The following is a 20,859-nucleotide window of genomic DNA, read 5'->3' on the forward strand; positions in this document are numbered from 1 at the left end:
GCCCTACTGACTTACATTGGTAGAAAAAGTACTCAATTGTCATACTTGACAAAAGTAAAGATACCTTAATAGAAAATGACCCAGTAAAGTCACCCAGTAAAATACTACTTGAGTAGAGTAAAAGTCTAAAAGTATTTGGTTTTAAATACTTAAATACTTGGTTTTAAATACCTTCAGCGGTGGCCTGCAGCCCGGAGCCTGCATTTTGGTCAGATCCTTCAGACAGCCGTGACACCCATAAACAAACCATTCATTTAGGTGTTTTGTTTTTATTGACGGATAACCAACGGCACACTCCAACACTCAGACATAATTTACAAACAAAGCGTTTGTGTTTAGTGAGTCCGCCAGATCAGAGGCAGTAGGGATGACCACAGATGTTCTCTTGATAAGTGAGTGAATTGGACCATTTTCCTGTCAAAATGTAAGGAGTACTTTTGGGTTTCAGGGAAAATGTATGGAGTAAAAAGTATATTTTCTTTAGGAATGTAGTGAAGTAAAAGTCAAAGTTGGCAATAATATAAATAGTAATGTAAAGTACAGATTCCCCAAAAAACGACTTAGTTAGTACTTTAAAGTATTTTTACTTAAGTACTTTACATCACTGTTGACATATTATGGGCTTGCTATCTACAGTACATATGCAGGTAAACATGCCAAAATTAACACAGCATGTATTTATTAACTTATCAAGATAACAAAGTAACTAACCTATGAGATGTGAATAGGTGTAACACTTTGGGCTTCGTGGGTGTGGAGTCAGGCGCAGGAAGCAGGAAAATGTTTGGTACAATATGTAATTTAATAAGTACTGAAAACTGAGGAAATATGTCCAAACACAACAGGGCGAAACAATAACCCCGAAGTCCAAAATACGTGTACCACAAAACATACAAAGTGACGACATGTAACAAGCCCGCACACAGAACAGGTGGAGAGGCGGGCTTAAATAATAAAACGAATTACTAATGGGAAACAGGTGTAACTCATAAAGACATAACTAACAGAAAAACGAAAAAGGGATCGATGGCAGCTAGTAGGCCGGTGATGACGACCGCCGAGCGCCACCCGAACAGGGAGAGGAACCGCCCTCGGCAGTAGTCGTGACAGTACCCCCCCCCCCGACGCGCGGCTCCCGCAGCGCGCTGACACCGGCCTCGAGGTCGACCCGGAGGACGAGGCGCAGGGCGATCCGGATGGAGGTGATGGAAATCAACTAACAATGATGGATCCAGTATGTCCCCCACCGGGACCCAGCACCTCTCCTCCGGACCGTACCCCTCCCAGTCCACGAGGTACTGCAGGCCCCCCACCTGGTGTCTTGAGTCCAGAATGGAGCTTACTGTATACGCCGGGCCCCCCCTCGATGTCCAGAGGGGGCGGAGGGACCTCCGGAACCTCACCGTCTTGTAGGGGACCAGCTACCACCGGCTTGAGGAGAGACACATGAAACGAGGGGTTAATACGGTAATAGGAAGGGAGTTTTAATCTATAACACACCTCGTTTATTCTCCTCAGGACTTTGAAGGGTCCTACACGCTGCGGACCCAGCTTCCGGCAGGGCAAGCGAAGGGGCAGGTTTCGGGTCGAGAGCCAGACCCTGTCTCCTGGTGCGAATATGGGAGCCTCACTGCGGTGGCGGTCAGCGCTCCTCTTTTGCCTTTCTCCTGCTTGTTTAAGGGATTCCTCCACAGCTCTCCAGGTGTCCTTGGAGCGCTGTACCCAATCCTCCACCGCAGGAGCCTCGGTCTGACTCTGATGCCATGGTGCCAGGACTGGCTGGTAGCCTAACACACAATGGAAAGGTGACATGTTAGTGGATGAGTGGCAGAGTGAATTTTGCGCCACCTCAGCCCAGGGTAAATACCTCGACCACTCCCCTGGCCGGTCCTGGCAGTACAACCGCAGAAACCTACCCACCTCCTGGTTCACTCTCTCCACCTGCCCATTGCTCTCGGGGTGATAACCGGAGGTCAAGCTAACTGAGATCCCCAGACGCTCCATAAACACCCTCCATACATGGGACGTGAACTGGGGACCCCGATCAGAGACGATGTCCTCCGGCACCCCGTAATTTCATTCTGAAGTCGGAGTGTATTTCACTTGCTTCAGCTCAAATAATGGCCGCTATTGATTTCATAAAAAGTTTCATAATTTGTTACATGGTTGCGTCATATTTCGCGTCATACTTTCCGTTAAAAGCTTGCATCATGCATGCTTCAAAATATGTACAAACGAAGAATGCATTTGAGAAGTGCCCTCCGTGCTCCGTTTCGTATACTTTAATTTGGACTCATACGTCGACTCTTCTGTGCTCCAATTTGCGTGCTTGAAGCAGGGTAGTATACATTTTGAGAAACACCCTTTCTTTATCCACCAGAGTAGCTGTTGTTAGTTTTCCCTTACCAATGATACATAGCCTCGTCCAGATATGGGCAACTTTGATGGGACTGGCCTCAAAAAATCCCGCCATTACCCCCCACCCGTCCCCAAGTTATTTTGTTGTAATTCTACACATTTTGCAATGGGGTGTAGAGAAAATGCTGTGAGTTTAAAGCAAGTTTGCTGAAATTCGAAAAACATTTTGCCATTGGATGGAGAGAAATGTTTACAGTTGTTACTGTAATATCTGAGTGAAAATGACTAACAAAATCAATGGGGGAGCCCCCAGGCTGTAATTTGACCATGATTACTACAAGTTTAGATAGCTGGCTGCTACACTCATTTACCAAGCTGAAAAATGTTCGCTGACATTGTCTAATTGCGTGACTATCAGTGACTGAAATAACGAGAAAAACTGCTAATGTTCAACCAAATTTGAAATTGTACCTTGTGTGTTCTGTTCAGCCCCTTTGTTACTACTTCTGACTCGCAGCCATAAACAACAGACGGGGGATCCCTGGCCTAGTCATTACTGTTCTACCGAGCTCAACAGATGGGGGATCCCTGGCCTAGTCATTACTGTTCTACCGAGCTCAACAGATGGGGGATCCCTGGCCTAGTCATTACTGTTCTACCGAGCTCAACAGATGGGGGATCCCTGGCCTAGTCATTACTGTTCTACCGAGCTCAACAGATGGGGGATCCCTGGCCTAGTCATTACTGTTCTACCGAGCTCAACAGATGGGGGATCCCTGGCCTAGTCATTACTGTTCTACCGAGCTCAACAGACGGGGGAATCCCTGGCCTAGTCATTACTGTTCTACCGAGCTCAACAGATGGGGAATCCCTGGCCTAGTCATTACTGTTCTACCGAGCTCAACAGATGGGGGATCCCTGGCCTAGTCATTACTGTTCTACCGAGCTCAACAGACGGGGGAATCCCTGGCCTAGTCATTACTGTTCTACCGAGCTCAACAGACGGGGGAATCCCTGGCCTAGTCATTACTGTTCTACCGAGCTCAACAGACGGGGGAATCCCTGGCCTAGTCATTACTGTTCTACCGAGCTCAACAGACGAGGGATCCCTGGCCTAGTCATTACTGTTCTACCGAGCTCAACAGACGGGGGAATCCCTGGCCTAGTCATTACTGTTCTACCGAGCTCAACAGATGGGGGATCCCTGGCCTAGTCATTACTGTTCTACCGAGCTCAACAGATGGGGGATCCCTGGCCTAGTCATTACTGTTCTACCGAGCTCAACAGATGGGGGATCCCTGGCCTAGTCATTACTGTTCTACCGAGCTCAACAGATGGGGGATCCCTGGCCTAGTCATTACTGTTCTACCGAGCTCAACAGATGGGGGATCCCTGGCCTAGTCATTACTGTTCTACCGAGCTCAACAGACGGGGGAATCCCTGGCCTAGTCATTACTGTTCTACCGAGCTCAACAGATGGGGAATCCCTGGCCTAGTCATTACTGTTCTACCGAGCTCAACAGATGGGGGATCCCTGGCCTAGTCATTACTGTTCTACCGAGCTCAACAGACGGGGGAATCCCTGGCCTAGTCATTACTGTTCTACCGAGCTCAACAGACGGGGGAATCCCTGGCCTAGTCATTACTGTTCTACCGAGCTCAACAGACGGGGGAATCCCTGGCCTAGTCATTACTGTTCTACCGAGCTCAACAGACGAGGGATCCCTGGCCTAGTCATTACTGTTCTACCGAGCTCAACAGACGGGGGAATCCCTGGCCTAGTCATTACTGTTCTACCGAGCTCAACAGATGGGGGATCCCTGGCCTAGTCATTACTGTTCTACCGAGCTCAACAGATGGGGGATCCCTGGCCTAGTCATTACTGTTCTACCGAGCTCAACAGATGGGGAATCCCTGGCCTAGTCATTACTGTTCTACCGAGCTCAACAGATGGGGGATCCCTGGCCTAGTCATTACTGTTCTACCGAGCTCAACAGATGGGGAATCCCTGGCCTAGTCATTACTGTTCTACCGAGCTCAACAGACGGGGGAATCCCTGGCCTAGTCATTACTGTTCTACCGAGCTCAACAGATGGGGAATCCCTGGCCTAGTCATTACTGTTCTACCGAGCTCAACAGATGGGGGATCCCTGGCCTAGTCATTACTGTTCTACCGAGCTCAACAGATGAGGGATCCCTGGCCTAGTCATTACTGTTCTACCGAGCTGAACAGATGGGGAATCCCTGGCCTAGTCATTACTGTTCTACCGAGCTCAACAGATGGGGGATCCCTGGCCTAGTCATTACTGTTCTACCGAGCTCAACAGATGAGGAATCCCTGGCCTAGTCATTACTGTTCTACCGAGCTCAACAGATGGGGGATCCCTGGCCTAGTCATTACTGTTCTACCGAGCTCAACAGATGGGGGATCCCTGGCCTAGTCATTACTGTTCTACCGAGCTCAACAGATGGGGGATCCCTGGCCTAGTCATTACTGTTCTACCGAGCTCAACAGATGAGGTGGGGAGGCCACACCAGATGACCAACCGACAGTGAAGCCTACAGGCTAGATCATCTTTGCGCAGGTCTGTGCTGTCCATGTGACTCTGGAGCGCCGTGTGTGTGTGTTTGTGTGCGTGCGTGTTATCCGCTTACAGTGGCTCTCAACGCAAAGCCCCTGTGATCTTGTTTGCGCTGCTGCTTGCTCATTCCCGATGTGCCAACTGGAGAGAGAAGAGAAGCAACGTTAGTTGTTTGAACGTTAAGGGGAAAACGTTAGGAGAGCCATGTCGAACTCAGGACAAAAAGTGGTGCTAATCACCGGTTGCTCCTCCGGGATCGGGCTGAGGATGGCGGTGATGCTCGCTAAGGACGAGAAACAGCGCTACCACGGTAAGAGAGTAACCTCCAGGGCCTTCAGGAAGTATTCACACACCCTTTGACTTGTTCCACATTTTGTGTTACGGCCTGCATTTAAAATGTATACAATTTAGACGTTTGGTCACTGGCCTACACACAATATCCCATAGTGTCAAAATGGAATTCTGTATTTTTATATTGTTACAAATTAATACAAAAAATGAAAAGCTGAAGTGTCTTGGGTCAATAAGTGTTCACCCCCTTTGTTATGACAAGCCTAAATAAGTTCAGGAGTAAAAATGTGCTTAACAAGTCACATAATAAGTTGCATGGACTCACACTGTGTGCAATAATAATGTGTTTTAATAAATTCCTCATTACCTGTAAGGTCCCGCAGTCAAGCAGTGAATTTCAAACACAGATTCAAGCACAAATGAATTCACCTTTCAGCAGGACAATAACCAACAGCCAAGGCCAAATCTACACTGGATTTGTTTACCAAGAAGACAGCGAATGATCCTGAGTGGCTGAATTACAGTTTCGACTTAAACCTATGGCAAAACCTGAAAATGGTTGCCTAGCAATGATCATAAACCAATTTGACAGCCCTTGAAGAATTTTGAAAAGAATAATGTGCAAATGTTGCACAATCCAGGATTGGAAAGCTCTTAGAGACTTACCCAGAAAGACTCACAGCTGTAATCGCTGCCAAAGATGCTTCTACAAAGTATTGATCAAGGGTGAGAATAATTATGTAAATGAGATGTTTCTGTATTTCATTTTCGATAAATATGTAACATTTTTCTCAAAACATGTTTTCACTTTGTGATTATGGCGTATTGTGTGTAGATGGGTGAGCGAGAAAAAAAAATATTGAATTAATTTTGAATTCAGACTGTAACACAAGAAAATGTGGAATAAGTCAAGGGGTATGAATACTTTCTGAAGGCACTGTATGTGGGAGACAAAGTCTGTGTGTGTGTGTGTGTGTGTGTGTGTGTGTGTGTGTGTGTGTGTGTGTGTGTGTGTGTGTGTGTGTGTCTGGTGTACAGCAGCCTAATGGTGACGATGCTGTTAGTAGGTTAAGTCCAAATAGTCAGATATATTGGAGTATATAAACCTGTAGTCTATGATTTATCTCGATAAAAAACATGATTTATGGTCAAAAGTAGTGCACTAAATAGGGAATAGGGTACAGTATGTAGGGAATAGAGTGCACTATGTAGTGAATAGGGTGCACTATGTAGGGAATAGCGTGCCATGTGACACTTACACAGCAGATTTCAACACTTACACAGCAGGTTTCAACACTTACACAGCAGGTTTCAACACTTACACAGCAGGTTTCAACACTTACACAGCAGGTTTCAACACTTACACAGCAGGTTTCAACACTTACACAGCAGGTTTCAACACTTACACAGCAGGTTTCAACACTTAAACAGCAGGTTTCAGCACTTACACAGCAGGTTTCATCACTTACACAGCAGGTTTCTGCACTTACACAGCAGGTTTCAACACTTACACAGCAGGTTTCTGCATTTACACAGCAGGTTTCATCACTTACACAGCAGGTTTCTGCACTTACACAGCAGGTTTCAACACTTACACAGCAGGTTTCATCACTTACACAGCAGGTTTCAACACTTACACAGCAGGTTTCAACACTTACACAGCAGGTTTCAACACTTACACAGCAGGTTTCAACACTTACACAGTAGGTTTCAACACTTACACAGCAGGTTTCAACACTTACACAGCAGGTTTCAACACTTACACAGCAGGTTTCTGCACTTACACAGCAGGTTTCATCACTTACACAGCAGATTTCAACACTTACACAGCAGGTTTCAACACTTACACAGCAGGTTTCAACACTTACACAGCAGGTTTCTGCACTTACACAGCAGGTTTCTGCACTTACACAGCAGGTTTCTGCACTTACACAGCAGGTTTCATCACTTACACAGCAGATTTCAACACTTACACAGCAGATTTCAACACTTACACAGCAGGTTTCAACACTTACACAGCAGGTTTCAACACTTACACAACAGGTTTCATCACTTACACAGCAGGTTTCAGCACTTACACAGCAGGTTTCAACACTTACACAGCAGGTTTCAACACTTACACAGCAGGAGCAGGTTTCAACACTTACACAGCAGGTTTCAACACTTACACAGCAGGTTTCAACACTTACACAGCAGGTTTCAACACTTACACAGCAGGAGCAGGTTTCAACACTTACACAGCAGGTTTCAACACTTACACAGCAGATTTCAACACTTAAACAGCAGGTTTCAACACTTACACAGCCGGTTTCATCACTTACACAGCAGGTTTCAACACTTACACAGCCGGTTTCAACACTTACACAGCAGGTTTCAACACTTACACAGCAGGTTTCAACACTTACACAGCAGGTTTCAACACTTACACAGCAGGTTTCAACACTTACACAGCAGGTTTCAGCACTTACACAGCAGGTTTCAGCACTTACACAGCAGGTTTCAGCACTTACACAGCAGGTTTCAACACTTACACAGCAGGTTTCAGCACTTACACAGCAGGTTTCAACACTTACACAGCAGGTTTCAACACTTACACAGCAGGTTTCATCACTTACACAGCAGGTTTCAGCACTTACACAGCAGGTTTCAGCACTTACACAGCAGGTTTCAACACTTACACAGCAGGTTTCAGCACTTACACAGCAGGAGCAGGTTTCAACACTTACACAGCAGGTTTCAACACTTACACAGCAGATTTCAACACTTACACAGCAGGGTTACACGATTGTCCCTTGTATGTACAGTACCAGTCAACAGTTTGGACATGCCTACTCATTCCAGGGTTTTTCTTTATTTTTACAATGTTCTACATTGTAGAATAATAGTGAAGACATCAAAACTATGAAATAACACATATGGAATCATGTAGTAACCAAAAAAGTGTTAAACAAATAAAGATATATTTTCTTTTTGAGATTCTTCAAATTAGCCACCCTTTGCCTTGATGACAGCTTTGCACACTCTTAACCTTCTGTAAGTGTCTGTGTGTGGAAACTTGTATTCTGCTTTACTTCAACCCCTGCTAAAGACTCACATACACAACGCACATCAACTACATAGCAGGTTATATCACTGGTACAGATTGGAGAGAACACTTACATAGCAGGTTATAACACATAGCATGGTTACATGATTGTCTGTCTGCAGTCTGGGCTATGTAAGGCTCTGTGTACGTAAGAGTGTGTATGTAAGTTACACATCATGGTTATTATGTCTCATCCCTGCTTAACCTGAGACCAATCAGTAAGAGTAGTAGCATTACCACTGCTCTCAGTGTCATAATGCCTGGCAAACAATACCTAAACCTCCAGGAGGGGCCCTGCCTTGGCCGCTTACTGCCCCACTTAGAGGCCTCATCCTGGGCCGTGGGCGAGCCAGAGGGTGGGGTGGGATGGGTATTCTTGGTGCTGTCGGGTGAGTGCTAACGCTAAGCTAGCCCCATAATAAGATCAGCCCACAGTGCCAGGGCTAAATCAGACAGCAGACACATGAGGTATAGGTAGTTTAGGGCCATCTGGCTGCTATCTATAGAACAGTATAAGACAGTGTTTTTTAATCCTGGTTCTGAGGGTTGAAACATTTTTGGTTTTAATCCTTAACACTATTCAGTTGATTCCGCTAATCAACACATCGTTAAACCTTTCATTAGTGGAATCAGGTGTGCGTTACTCAGAACCATGTGGTATAAGGTAGGGACATATAGATGTATATAGTAGTATAGGAGAGTATAGGATACTGTCACGGCTGTCGTAGGAAGGAGAAGCGGACCAAAGTGCAGCGTGTGTGTCATTCCACATTTTATTTACACTGTGAAACTATGTGATACATACACATAAACTAAAGAACAAAACAACAAACCGTGACGCAGAGTTGAAAAATACACTACTCAAAAAACAATGTCCCACAAACCCAGGGGGAAAAAAACCCTACTTAAGTATGATCTCCAATTAGAGACAACGAGGATCAGCTGCCTCTAATTGGAGATCATCCCAAACAAAACCCCAACATAGAAATTCAAAACTAGAACCTGACAACATAGAAATAGAAAACAGAAGAAAAAAAACTGTCACGCCCTGACCTACTCTACCATAGAAAATAACATCTTTATATGGTCAGGACGTGAGAGATACTCAGAACCATGTGGTAGATATATTAACCTGTATATGGTTAATTGTTATTTATATAGTAGTATAGGATACTCAGAACCATATGGTAGATATTAACCTGTATAGGGCTAATTGTTATGTATAGAGTAGTATAGGATAGTATAGGATACTCAGAACCATGTGGTATACACAGTTAGATGTAGACCAGCGGTACGCAACCTGTGGTCCGTGGACTGGCGCCGGCCCCTGGGATGATACTGAGCAGTCCATCAGATAGTTAGCTGACAGTGATTTAGTTATACGGGGCGGCAGGTACTGCCAGTTCGAATCCCGGGGTCTAACGGGACCCAGGAGTTGCTGGAATCAAATCCTAGATGCCGTTGCCTGTCGTTGTGCCCTTGAGCAAGGCTCTTAACCCCTCCCACAACTGCTCCACGGGCGCCCAGTGTGGCAGCCCCCTGCTCCAACCTCTCCAACCTGTATACAGGTGTCCTATCTTAATTTGATCACTCTGTTTTCGCTGAGAATTTTCCTGCACAGCAGAAAATTCTTAATTTGATATTTTTGGGGGGCTTTTAAAGTTTGTAATTTCCACTGTAAAATCTCTGAATGTATCAACCCCTACAAAAAGAGGGAGAGGGAAGGAGGAGGGAGGGAGAAGGAAGGAGAGGGGGAGGGAGAAGAAAGGAGGAGGGAGGGAGAAGGAAGGAGAGGGGGAGGGAGAAGGAAGGAGAGGGGGAGAGAGAAGGAAGGAGAGGGGGAGGGAGAAGGAAGGAGAGGGGGAGAGAGAAGGAAGGAGAGGGGGAGAGAGAAGGAAGGAGAGGGGGAGAGAGAAGGAAGGAGAGGGGGAGAGAGAAGGAAGGAGAGGAGGAGAGAGAAGGAAGGAGAGGAGGAGAGAGAAGGAAGGAGAGGGGGAGGGAGAAGGAAGGAGAGGGGGAGGGAGAAGGAAGGAGAGGGGAGAAGGAAGGAGAGGGGGAGAGAGAAGGAAGGAGAGGGGGAGAGAGAAGGAAGGAGAGGGGGAGAGAGAAGGAAGGAGAGGGGAAGGGAGCTGGAAGGAGAGGGGGAGGGAGAAGCAAGGAGAGGGGGAGGGAGAAGGAAGGAGAGGGGGAGGGAGGGAGAAGGAAGGAGAGGGAGAAGGGAGCTGGAAGGAGGGGAGAGGTGAGAAATAGCTACAAAGATCAACGACAGCCAGCTAGAAAGTAAATTCAGTCCTTTGGGGGATATGATTATTATTATTATTATTATTATTATTATTATCATAATGTCTTATAGAATGTGATTTCCCCCTCCCCCTTTCCTCACCTCTCAACATACACATTCCACACACACACACACACACACGCACACGATAGAAAATCCCTCCCACCCACACTCACACACACAAATAATATAAACATTCCATACTCAAACATGCACTTACATGCAGGGTTTGTAACTTCTGTCTAACACCAATGTATTACACACACTTACGTGCTCAAACACACACACACACACGCACACACGCACAGTGTAATTTCTGTTTACACATTATCAGGTTTAATCCAGTGAACTCTGTTTGACCCTATTCTCTCTCTCTCTCTCTCTCTCTCTCTCTTCTCTCTCTCTCTCTCTCTCTCTGTCCCTCTCTCTCTCGCTCTCTCTCTCTCACTCTCTCTCACACTGTCTCTCATCTCTCGCTCTCTGTGTACATATCTCTCCATCCCTCTCTTTCATCTCTCTCTCTCTGTACATCTCTCTATCGCTCTCCATCTCTCTCTCTCTGTACATCTCTCTCCCTCTCTCCCACTCTTTCTTTTTGTCTACAAACCTCCCTTTCTCTCTTTGTCACTCCCTCTCTCTCTCTTCCCCTTCTCTCTCTCTCTCCCTCCAAATCTCTCTCTCTCCCTCTCTCTCTCTCCCACCACCCCCTCTCGCCCCTCTCTTCTCTCTCTCTACAGTCATTGCCACCATGCGAGACCTGAAGCGTAAAGACAAGCTGGTGGAGGCAGCAGGTGATGCGTACGGGAAGAGCCTCTCTCTAGCTGTGTTGGACGTGTGTACGGACGAGTCAGTCAAACAGTGTATCAACGGAATCAAGGACAGACATGTAGACGTACTCAGTAAGGAACAACCTTTGTGATTTTTGAATATCTATGGACTTCTCTGAAGGGGTACCCTATTCTCTATGTACTCAGGAAGGAACACCTTTGTTTTTATAACACAAGGCAACATTTCTGTCAAAACATAACAGACCATAAGGAACACTTTTATGATTTGAAAATAAAAAAAAATCTATAAACCAGAGCCCATTATCTTAAAAAAAATACAAAAAAAAATGTATCTTTATTTAACTAGGCAAGTCAGTTAAGAACAAATTCTTATTTACAATGACTGCCTACACCCGCCAAACCCAGACGACGCTGGGCAAACTGTGCACCGCCCTATGGGACTCCCAATCATGGCCTGGAATCAAACCAGGGTCTGTAGTGACACCTCTAGCACTGAGATGCAGTGCCTTAGTCCGCTGTGATAGAGCCAGGAATAGAACAAGGGTCTGTAGTGACACCTCTAGCACTGAGATGCAGTGCCTTAGACCACTGTGATACAGCCTGGAATAGAACCAGGGTCTGTAGTGACACCTCTAGCACTGAGATGCAGTGGCTTCCAGGGTCTGTAGTGACACCTCTAGCACTGAGATGCAGTGCCTTAGACCGCTGCGCCACTCAGGAGTCCAAAGGGGGTACGTCCCAAATGGGTGCCATTTCCCTGTAGAGTGCACTTAGTTTGACCAGGGCGCATAGGCCCATAGGGCTCTGGTGAAAAGTAGTACACTATGTAGGTATTAGGGTACATCTATTCAAGGTCTAAAAGACTATGTGTTGTTGTACGTTCTCAACTATACATCTCTTACACACATCTATCTTAACCTCCCTCAACCCTGACTTTAACCATTAGGGAAAAACCATGCAAAACTGACCTCAGTTCAGATCATAGTTAATTGAGAAACTGGAGAGGCCACAGTAAAACTGACCTCAGTTCAGGGGCCATATGTATCATGTGTCTCAGACTAGGAGTGCTGATCTAGGATCAGGTCCCACTCCTGTCAATGTAGTCTTATTCATTGTGTTCTAGAAGGCAACATTTATCCTAGATCATTGCTTCTAAGATGCTTGATGTACAGTGAGGGAAAAAAGTATTTGATCCCCTGCTGATTTTGTACATTTGCCCACTGACAAAGAAATGATCAGTCTATAATTTTAATGGTAGGTTTATTTGAACAGTGAGAGACAGAATAACAACAAAGAAATCCAGAAAACGCATGTCAAAAATGTTATAAAATTATTTGCATTTTAATGAGGGAAATAAGTATTTGACCCCCTCTGCAAAACATGACTTAGTACTTGGTGGCAAAACCCTTGTTGGCAATCACAGAGGTCAGAAGTTTCTTGTAGTTGGCCACCAGGTTTGCACACATCTCAGGCGGGATTTTGTCCCACTCCTCTTTGCAGATCTTCTCCAAGTCATTTAGGTTTCGCGGCTGACGTTTGGCAACTCGAACCTTCAGCTCCCTCCAGAGATTTTCTATGGGATTAAGGTCTGGAGACTGGCTAGGCTCTCCAGGACCTTAATGTGCTTCTTCTTGAGCCACTCCTTTGTTGCCTTGGCCGTGTGTTTTGGGTCATTATCATGCTGGAATACCCATCCACGACCCATTTTCAATGCCCTGGCTGAGGGAAGGAGGTTCTCACCCAAGATTTGACGGTACATGGCCCTGTCCATCGTCCTTTTGATGCGATGAAGTTGTCCTGTCCCCTTAGCAGAAAAACACCCCCAAAGCATAATGTTTCCACCTCCATGTTTGACGGTGGGGATGGTATTCTTGGGGTCATAGGCAGCATTCCTCCTCCTCCAAACACGGCGAGTTGAGTTGATGCCAAAGAACTCAATTTTGGTCTCATCTGACCACAACACTTTCACCCAGTTGTCCTCTGAATCATTCAGATGTTCATTGGCAAACTTCAGACGGGCATGTATATGTGCTTTCTTGAGCAGTGGGACCTTGCGGGCGCTGCAGGATTTCAGTCCTTCACGGCGTAGTGTGTTACCAATTGTTTTCTTGGTGACTATGGTCCCAGCTGCCTTGAGATCATTGACAAGATCCTCCCGTGTAGTTCTGGGCCGATTCCTCACCGTTCTCATGATCATTGCAACTCCACGAGGTGAGATCTTGCATGGAGCCCCAGGCCGAGGGAGATTGACAGTTCTTTTGTGTTTCTTCCATTTGCGAATAATCTCACCAACTGTTGTCACCTTCTCACCAAGCTGCTTGTCATTGGTCTTGTAGCCCATTCCAGCCTTGTGTAGGTCTACAATCTTGTCCCTGACATCCTTGGAGAGCTCTTTGGTCTTGGCCAAGGTGGAGAGTTTGGAATCTGATTGATTGCTTCTGTGGACAGGTGTCTTTTATACCGCCTTATCTCAGCTCACTGGTCACCATAGCAGCACCCACTCGTAGCATGCATTCCAGCAGGTATATCTCACTGGTCACCCCCAAAGCCAATTCCTCCTTTGGCCGCCTTTCCTTCCAGTTCTCTGCTGCCAATGACTGGAACGAACTGCAAAAATCTCTGAAGCTGGAGACTCATACCTCCCTCACTAGCTTTAAGCACCAGTTGTCAGAGCAGCTCACAGATCACTGCACCTGTACATAGCCCATCTGTAAACAGCCCATATATCTACCTACCTCATCCCCATACTGTATTTATTTATTTATCTTGCTCCTTTGCACCCCAGTATCTCTACTTGCACATTCATCTTCTGCACATCTACCATTCCAGTGTTTAGTCCCGTGTGGCTCAGTTGGTAGAGCATGATGTTCACAATGCCAGCGTTGTGGGTTTGATTCCCATGGGGGACCAGTACAGAGAAAAAATGTATGAAATGTATGTATTCACTACTGTAAGTCGTTCTGGATAAAAGCATCTGCTAAATGACTAAAATGTAATTGCTATATTGTAATTACTTTGCCACCATGGCCTATTTATTGCCTTAATTTACCTAATTTGCACTCACTGTATATAGACTTTTTGTTTTCTTTTGTTCTACTGTATTATTGACTGTATGTTTTGTTCATTCCATGTGTAACTTTGTGTTGTTGTATGTGTCGAATTGCTACGCTTTATCTTGGCCAGGTTGCAGTTGCAAATGAGAACTTGTTCTCAACTAGCCTACCTGGTTAAATAAAGGTGAAATAAAAAATACAGGTAACAAGCTGAGATTAGGAGCACTCCCTTTAAGAGTGTGCTCCTAATCTCAGCTCGTTACCTGTATAAAAAACACCTGGGAGCCAGAAATCTTTCTGATTGAGAGGGGGTCAAATACTTATTTCCCAAATTAAAATGCTAATGAATTTATAACATTTTTGACATGCGTTTATCTGGATTTTGTTGTTGTTATTCTGTCTCTCACTGTTCAAATAAACCTACCATTAAAATTATAGACTGATCATTTCTTTGTCAGTGGGCAAATGTACAAAACCAGCAGGGGATCAAATAATTTTTTCCCTCACTGTATACCAGGGGTACTCAGCTACTCAGTGGTGTAAAGTACTTAAGTAAAAATACTTTAAAGTACTACTGAAGTCGTTTTTTGGAGTATCTCTACTTTACTTTACTATTTATATTTTTGACAACTTTTACTTCACTACATTCCTAAAGAAAATAATGTACTTTTTGCTCCATACATTTTCCCTGACACCCAAAAGTACTCGTTACATTTTGAATGCTTAGCAGGACAGGAAAATTGTCTAATTCACCCAGTTATGAAGAGAACATGCCTGGTCATCACTACTGCCTCTGATCTGGCTGACTCACTAAACACACGTTTCATTTGAGTGTTGGAGTGTGCCCCTGGCTATCTGTCAAGAAAAAATAAATGGTGCCATCTGGTTTGCTTAATATAAGGAATTTGAAATGATTTATACTTTTACGTTTGATACGGAAGTATATTTTAGCAATTACATTTACTTTTGATCCTGAAGTATATTTAAAACCAAATACTTTTAGACTTTTACTCAAGTAGTATTTTACTGGGTGACTTTCACTTTTACTTGAGTCATTTTCTATTAAGGTATCTTTACTTTTACTCAAGTATGACAATTGGGCACTTTTTCAACCACTGCAACTACTATTTGAGAAGGTCCGGTCACACGCATTTCCTAGGTTGCAAAGGTCCTAGGTGGCAAAGGTCCTAGATGGCAAAGGTCCTAGGTGGCAAAGGTCCTAGGTGGCAAAGGTCCTAGGTGGCAAAGGTCCTAGGTGGCAAAGGTCCTAGATGGCAAAGGTCCTAGATGGCAAAGGTCCTAGGTGGCAAAGGGATATTGTCATTTATCAGCCTTGTGCATTCTACTATTACAACTCTCAACAGCAGTAAGTTGAAAGCCCGACTGTGTTCCTAAAAAGTAGGGACCCGCGGTCCATATTTACCCTTTTCTGGATCCGGATCTGAACCGCGGTCCGCCAGTTGAGAATGGCTGATGTATACTATACAGGCCCTGGTCATAGACTGGGCTAAAGCCTGGTTATAACCCAGTGTAGTGAGAGACTGGGGCTAAAGCCTTAGGTTATAACTCAGTGTAGTGAGAGACTGGGTTAAAGCCTGGTTATAACTCAGTGTAGTGAGAGACTGGGGTTAAAGCCTGGTTATAACTCAGTGTAGTGAGAGACTGGGGCTAAAGCCTGGTTATAACTCAGTGTAGTGAGAGACTGGGGCTAAAGCCTGGTTATAACTCAGTGTAGTGAGAGACTGGGGCTAAAGCCTGGTTATAACTCAGTGTAGTGAGAGACTGGGGCTAAAGCCTGGTTATAACTCAGTGTAGTGAGAGACTGGGGTTAAAGCCTGGTTATAACTCAGTGTAGTGAGAGACTGGGGCTAAAGCCTGGTTATAACTCAGTGTAGTGAGAGACTGGGGCTAAAGCCTGGTTATAACTCAGTGTAGTGAGAGACTGGGGTTAAAGCCTGGTTATAACCCAGTGTAGTGAGAGACTGGGGCTAAAGCCTGGTTATAACTCAGTGTAGTGAGAGACTGGGGTTAAAGCCTGGTTATAACTCAGTGTAGTGAGAGACTGGGCTAAAGCCTTAGGTTATAACTCAGTGTAGTGAGAGACTGGGGCTAAAGCCTGGTTATAACTCAGTGTAGTGAGAGACTGGGCTAAAGCCTTAGGTTATAACTCAGTGTAGTGAGAGACGGCTAAAGCCTGGTTATAACTCAGTGTAGTGAGAGACTGGGCTAAAGCCTGGTTATAACTCAGTGTAGTGAGAGACTGGGCTAAAGCCTTAGGTTATAACTCAGTGTAGTGAGAGACTGGGGTTAAAGCCTGGTTATAACTCAGTGTAGTGAGAGACTGGGTTAAAGCCTGGTTATAACTCAGTGTAGTGAGAGACTGGGTTAAAGCCTGGTTATAACTCAGTGTAGTGAGAGACTGGGTTAAAGCCTGGTTATAACCCAGTGTAGTGAGAGACTGGGGCTAAAGCCTGGTTATAACTCAGTGTAGTGAGAGACTGGGCTAAAGCCTGGTTATAACTCAGTGTAGTGAGAGACTGGGCTAAAGCCTTAGGTTATAACTCAGTGTAGTGAGAAACTGGGGTTAAAGCCTGGTTATAACTCAGTGTAGTGAGAGACTGGGCTAAAGCCTTAGGTTATAACTCAGTGTAGTGAGAGACTGGGGCTAAAGCCTGGTTATAACTCAGTGTAGTGAGAGACTGGGCTAAAGCCTTAGGTTATAACTCAGTGTAGTGAGAGACGGCTAAAGCCTGGTTATAACTCAGTGTAGTGAGAGACTGGGCTAAAGCCTGGTTATAACTCAGTGTAGTGAGAGACTGGGCTAAAGCCTTAGGTTATAACTCAGTGTAGTGAGAGACTGGGGTTAAAGCCTGGTTATAACTCAGTGTAGTGAGAGACTGGGTTAAAGCCTGGTTATAACTCAGTGTAGTGAGAGACTGGGGCTAAAGCCTTAGGTTATAACTCAGTGTAGTGAGAGACTGGGCTAAAGCCTTAGGTTATAACTCAGTGTAGTGAGAGACTGGGCTAAAGCCTTAGGTTATAACTCAGTGTAGTGAGAGACTGGGGTTAAAGCCTGGTTATAACTCAGTGTAGTGAGAGACTGGGGCTAAAGCCTGGTTATAACTCAGTGTAGTGAGAGACTGGGCTAAAGCCTGGTTATAACTCAGTGTAGTGAGAGACTGGGGCTAAAGCCTGGTTATAACTCAGTGTAGTGAGAGACTGGGCTAAAGCCTGGTTATAACTCAGTGTAGTGAGAGACTGGGGCTAAAGCCTGGTTATAACTCAGTGTAGTGAGAGACTGGGCTAAAGCCTTAGGTTATACTGCCACCCTGTGGTGACTACTGGAACACAACTGAAGAGACGAGTGCTCTGATCACCTATGTGAACAGGGGTGTCACTCTTTCCTTCTTGTTTCCCAATTCCTCCCTCTCTCTCCTACCCCCTCGCTTTCTCCCTCCCCCTCTCTACATATTTTCTCTCTCTCCTCCCCCCTCCTCCCTCTCACCTCTCTCTACCCACCCTTCTCCTTTCCACTCGTTCCCATGTCTCTTGCCCCCTCTTTCTCCCTCTCATCTCTCTCTCCCCCTCCTTCTCTCTTTCACTCCCTCCCACCTCTCTCTCCCCCTCCTCTCTCCCTCCTCCTCCCTCCCACCTCTCCTCTCCCTCCTCCTCTCTCCCACCTCTCCTCTCTTTCCTCCCACCTCTCCTCCTCCTTCCCACCTCTCTCTCCCCCTCCTTCTCCCGTCACTCCCTCCCACCTCTGCTCTCCCTCCTCCTCCCTCCCACCTCTCCTCTCTTCCTCCCACCTCTCTCCCCCTCCTTCTCCCATCATCCTCCCTCCCACCTCTCTCTCCCCCTCCTTCTCCCATCCTCCTCCCTCCCACCTCATCTCTGCCTCTCCCGTCCACTCCCTCCCTCCCTCCCACCTCTCCTCTCCCCCTCCCTCCCACCTCTCCTGTACCTCCTCCTCCCTCCCTTCCACCTCTCCTCTCCTCCTCCCTCCCACCTCTCCCTCCCGCTCCTTCTCCCATCCTCCCTCCTCCCACCTCTCCTCTCCCTCCTCCTCCTCCTCTCCTCTCCCTCCTCCTCCTCTCTCTCTCTAGTTAATAATGCAGGTATAGGTCTGGTGGGACCGGTGGAAAGCATCAGTATAGCTGAGATGAAGAGTGTGTTTGAGACCAACTTCTTCGGTGTGATCCGGATGATCAAGGAGGTGATGCCAGATATGAAGAAGAGGAGGGGAGGACACATCATAGTGGTCAGCAGTGTCATGGGACTACAGGGTACGGAACTATGCTTTATTGATTGGTTGATTGATTGATTGCTTGGTTGATTGGCTGATATGAAAAAGAGGAGGGGACACACATGATAGTGGTCCAAGCGACATGTGGCAAATTTGAGGTGATATGTTCGCTTTTTCATAAAAGCATGAAACTCGGTACACTTGTACAGTTTGAGGCCCTGAACATTTTCAGATATGGAGGCATTGCAAAAACACCTCTTGGCGGCCGTGGCGGCCATTTTTATATTCTGCCATAGCCGGACAGTGTATTTTCCTGTCCTATCTGCTGAACCAAACATGAATACACAGAAAGGTGATGTCTACATCTATGTTTTGATGGTGAAGGATGACAATGGTTCCATGTACAACATCATAAACTGTTCAGAATATGATATAATGGTGGACTTTTATGTAATGCTGAATGTGAAGAAATTCAATGTAAATCACTGTTTCATAGAATATTATGTCTGTTGTTGATTTGAAAATGTGATGAAACTCATTTCTTTATGTTTTTTACATAATGCTTGTCAACAGATGTGGTAGTAGTGGGGATCCTAATGAAATACTGAAGTACTACTCTCTGATCTCAGGTGTCGTGTTTAATGACGTGTATGCTGCCTCTAAGTTTGCCATGGAAGGGTTTTGTGAGTGTCTGGCTGTACAGCTGCTCAAGTTTAACGTCACGTGAGTCTCTCTAACACACCTAGCTATGTTTTCCAAAATGAATGTCTTTATTTTTATTTCATATGTATATTTTGTCGGGGACAGACCATTTAAAACATACGATTTAAAACATGATCTCTCTTCTGTTCTTCTCCCCCTCTTTTCTCTCTCCTCTCCCTCCTCTCCCTTCTCCTCCCCTCCCTCTCTTCTCTTCTCTCCCTCCTATTCCTCCCCCCTAGTATGTCTATGATAGAGCCAGGCCCAGTCCATACAGAGTTTGAATCTAAGATGATTCAGGACGTCCGTCAGAAAGAGTTCCCTGGGGCCGATGCCGATACCGTCAACTACTTTAAAAACGTCTACCTGCCCTCCTCCGTCGACATCTTTGAGACGCTCGGACAGACCCCCGATGACATTGCCAGGGTTAGTCCACCTGTCTGAGTGTGTGTGTGGCCTACTCTGTCTCTACTCTCTCTCTACTCTGTCTCTACTCCCTCTCTACTCTCTCTCTACTCTCTCTCCCTCTGTCTCTCTCTCTACTCTCCCCCCTCTCTCTTTTTTCTCTCTCTCTACTCTCTCTCCCTCTGTCGCTCTCTCTACTCTCCCCCCTCTCTCTCTCGCTTTTCTCCCTCTCTACTCTCTCTCTACTCTCTCTCCCTCTGTCTCTCTCTCTACTCTCCCCCCTCTCTCTTTTTTCTCTCTCTCTACTCTCTCTCCCTCTGTCGCGCTCTCTACTCTCCCCCTCTCTCTCTCTCTTTTCTCTCTCTCTACTCTCTCTCTACTCTCTCTCTACCCTCTCTCCCTCTGTCTCTCTCTCTACTCTCCCCCCTCTCTCTCTTTTCTCTCTCTCTACTCTCTCTCCCTCTGTCTTTCTCTCCCTTTCCTCCCCCAGCAGTGCACTAACTAGTCTCTCTCTCCTTCTCTTCCTCCCCCAGCAGTGCACTAACTAGTCTCTCTCTCCTTCTCTTCCTCCCCCAGCAGTGCACTAACTAGTCTCTCTCACTCTCCTATAGTGTACTAAGAAGGTGATTGAGCAGGGCAGTTCTGCACGGTTCCGGAACCTTACCAACCCGCTGTACACGCCCATCGTGGCACTGAAGTATGCAGATGAGACGGGCGGCCTGTCGGTGCACGCCTTCTACCATATGTTGTTCAACCTGGGGCCCCTGATGCACGTTAGCATGAAGGCTATGCAGTACCTGACCTGTGGATGTCTACGCTCCAGGACCGTCTCCCCTAACTAGACACGGACACGCAGAGACACACAGGCACGCAGAGACACACGGGCACGCAGAGACACACGGGCACGCAGAGACACACACACGGAGACACACACACAGAGACACACACACACTGTCACACAGAGACACACACACACTGTCACACAGAGACACACACACACTGTCACACAGAGACACACACACACACTGTCACACAGAGACACACACACACTGTCACACAGAGACACACACACAC

The 20,859-nt window shown here is 46.1% G+C and overlaps 1 protein-coding gene across 1 annotated transcript; it reads left to right on the top strand.

Moving 5' to 3' along the window:
* Positions 1-5,113: 5,113 nt before the first annotated feature.
* LOC115207163 (retinol dehydrogenase 8-like) lies at positions 5,114-20,630 on the top strand. Its single transcript, XM_029774148.1, has 6 exons — positions 5,114-5,250; positions 11,335-11,496; positions 18,542-18,721; positions 19,311-19,404; positions 19,623-19,806; positions 20,397-20,630. The coding sequence occupies exons 1-6, from the start codon at positions 5,145-5,147 to the stop codon at positions 20,625-20,627; spliced, it is 957 nt and encodes a 318-aa protein (XP_029630008.1). The 5' UTR covers positions 5,114-5,144; the 3' UTR covers positions 20,628-20,630.
* The last annotated feature ends 229 nt before the right edge of the window (positions 20,631-20,859 follow it).

This window comes from Salmo trutta, chromosome 14, assembly GCF_901001165.1.
Source record: "Salmo trutta chromosome 14, fSalTru1.1, whole genome shotgun sequence".
In the NCBI taxonomy this organism is placed as follows: domain Eukaryota; kingdom Metazoa; phylum Chordata; class Actinopteri; order Salmoniformes; family Salmonidae; genus Salmo; species Salmo trutta.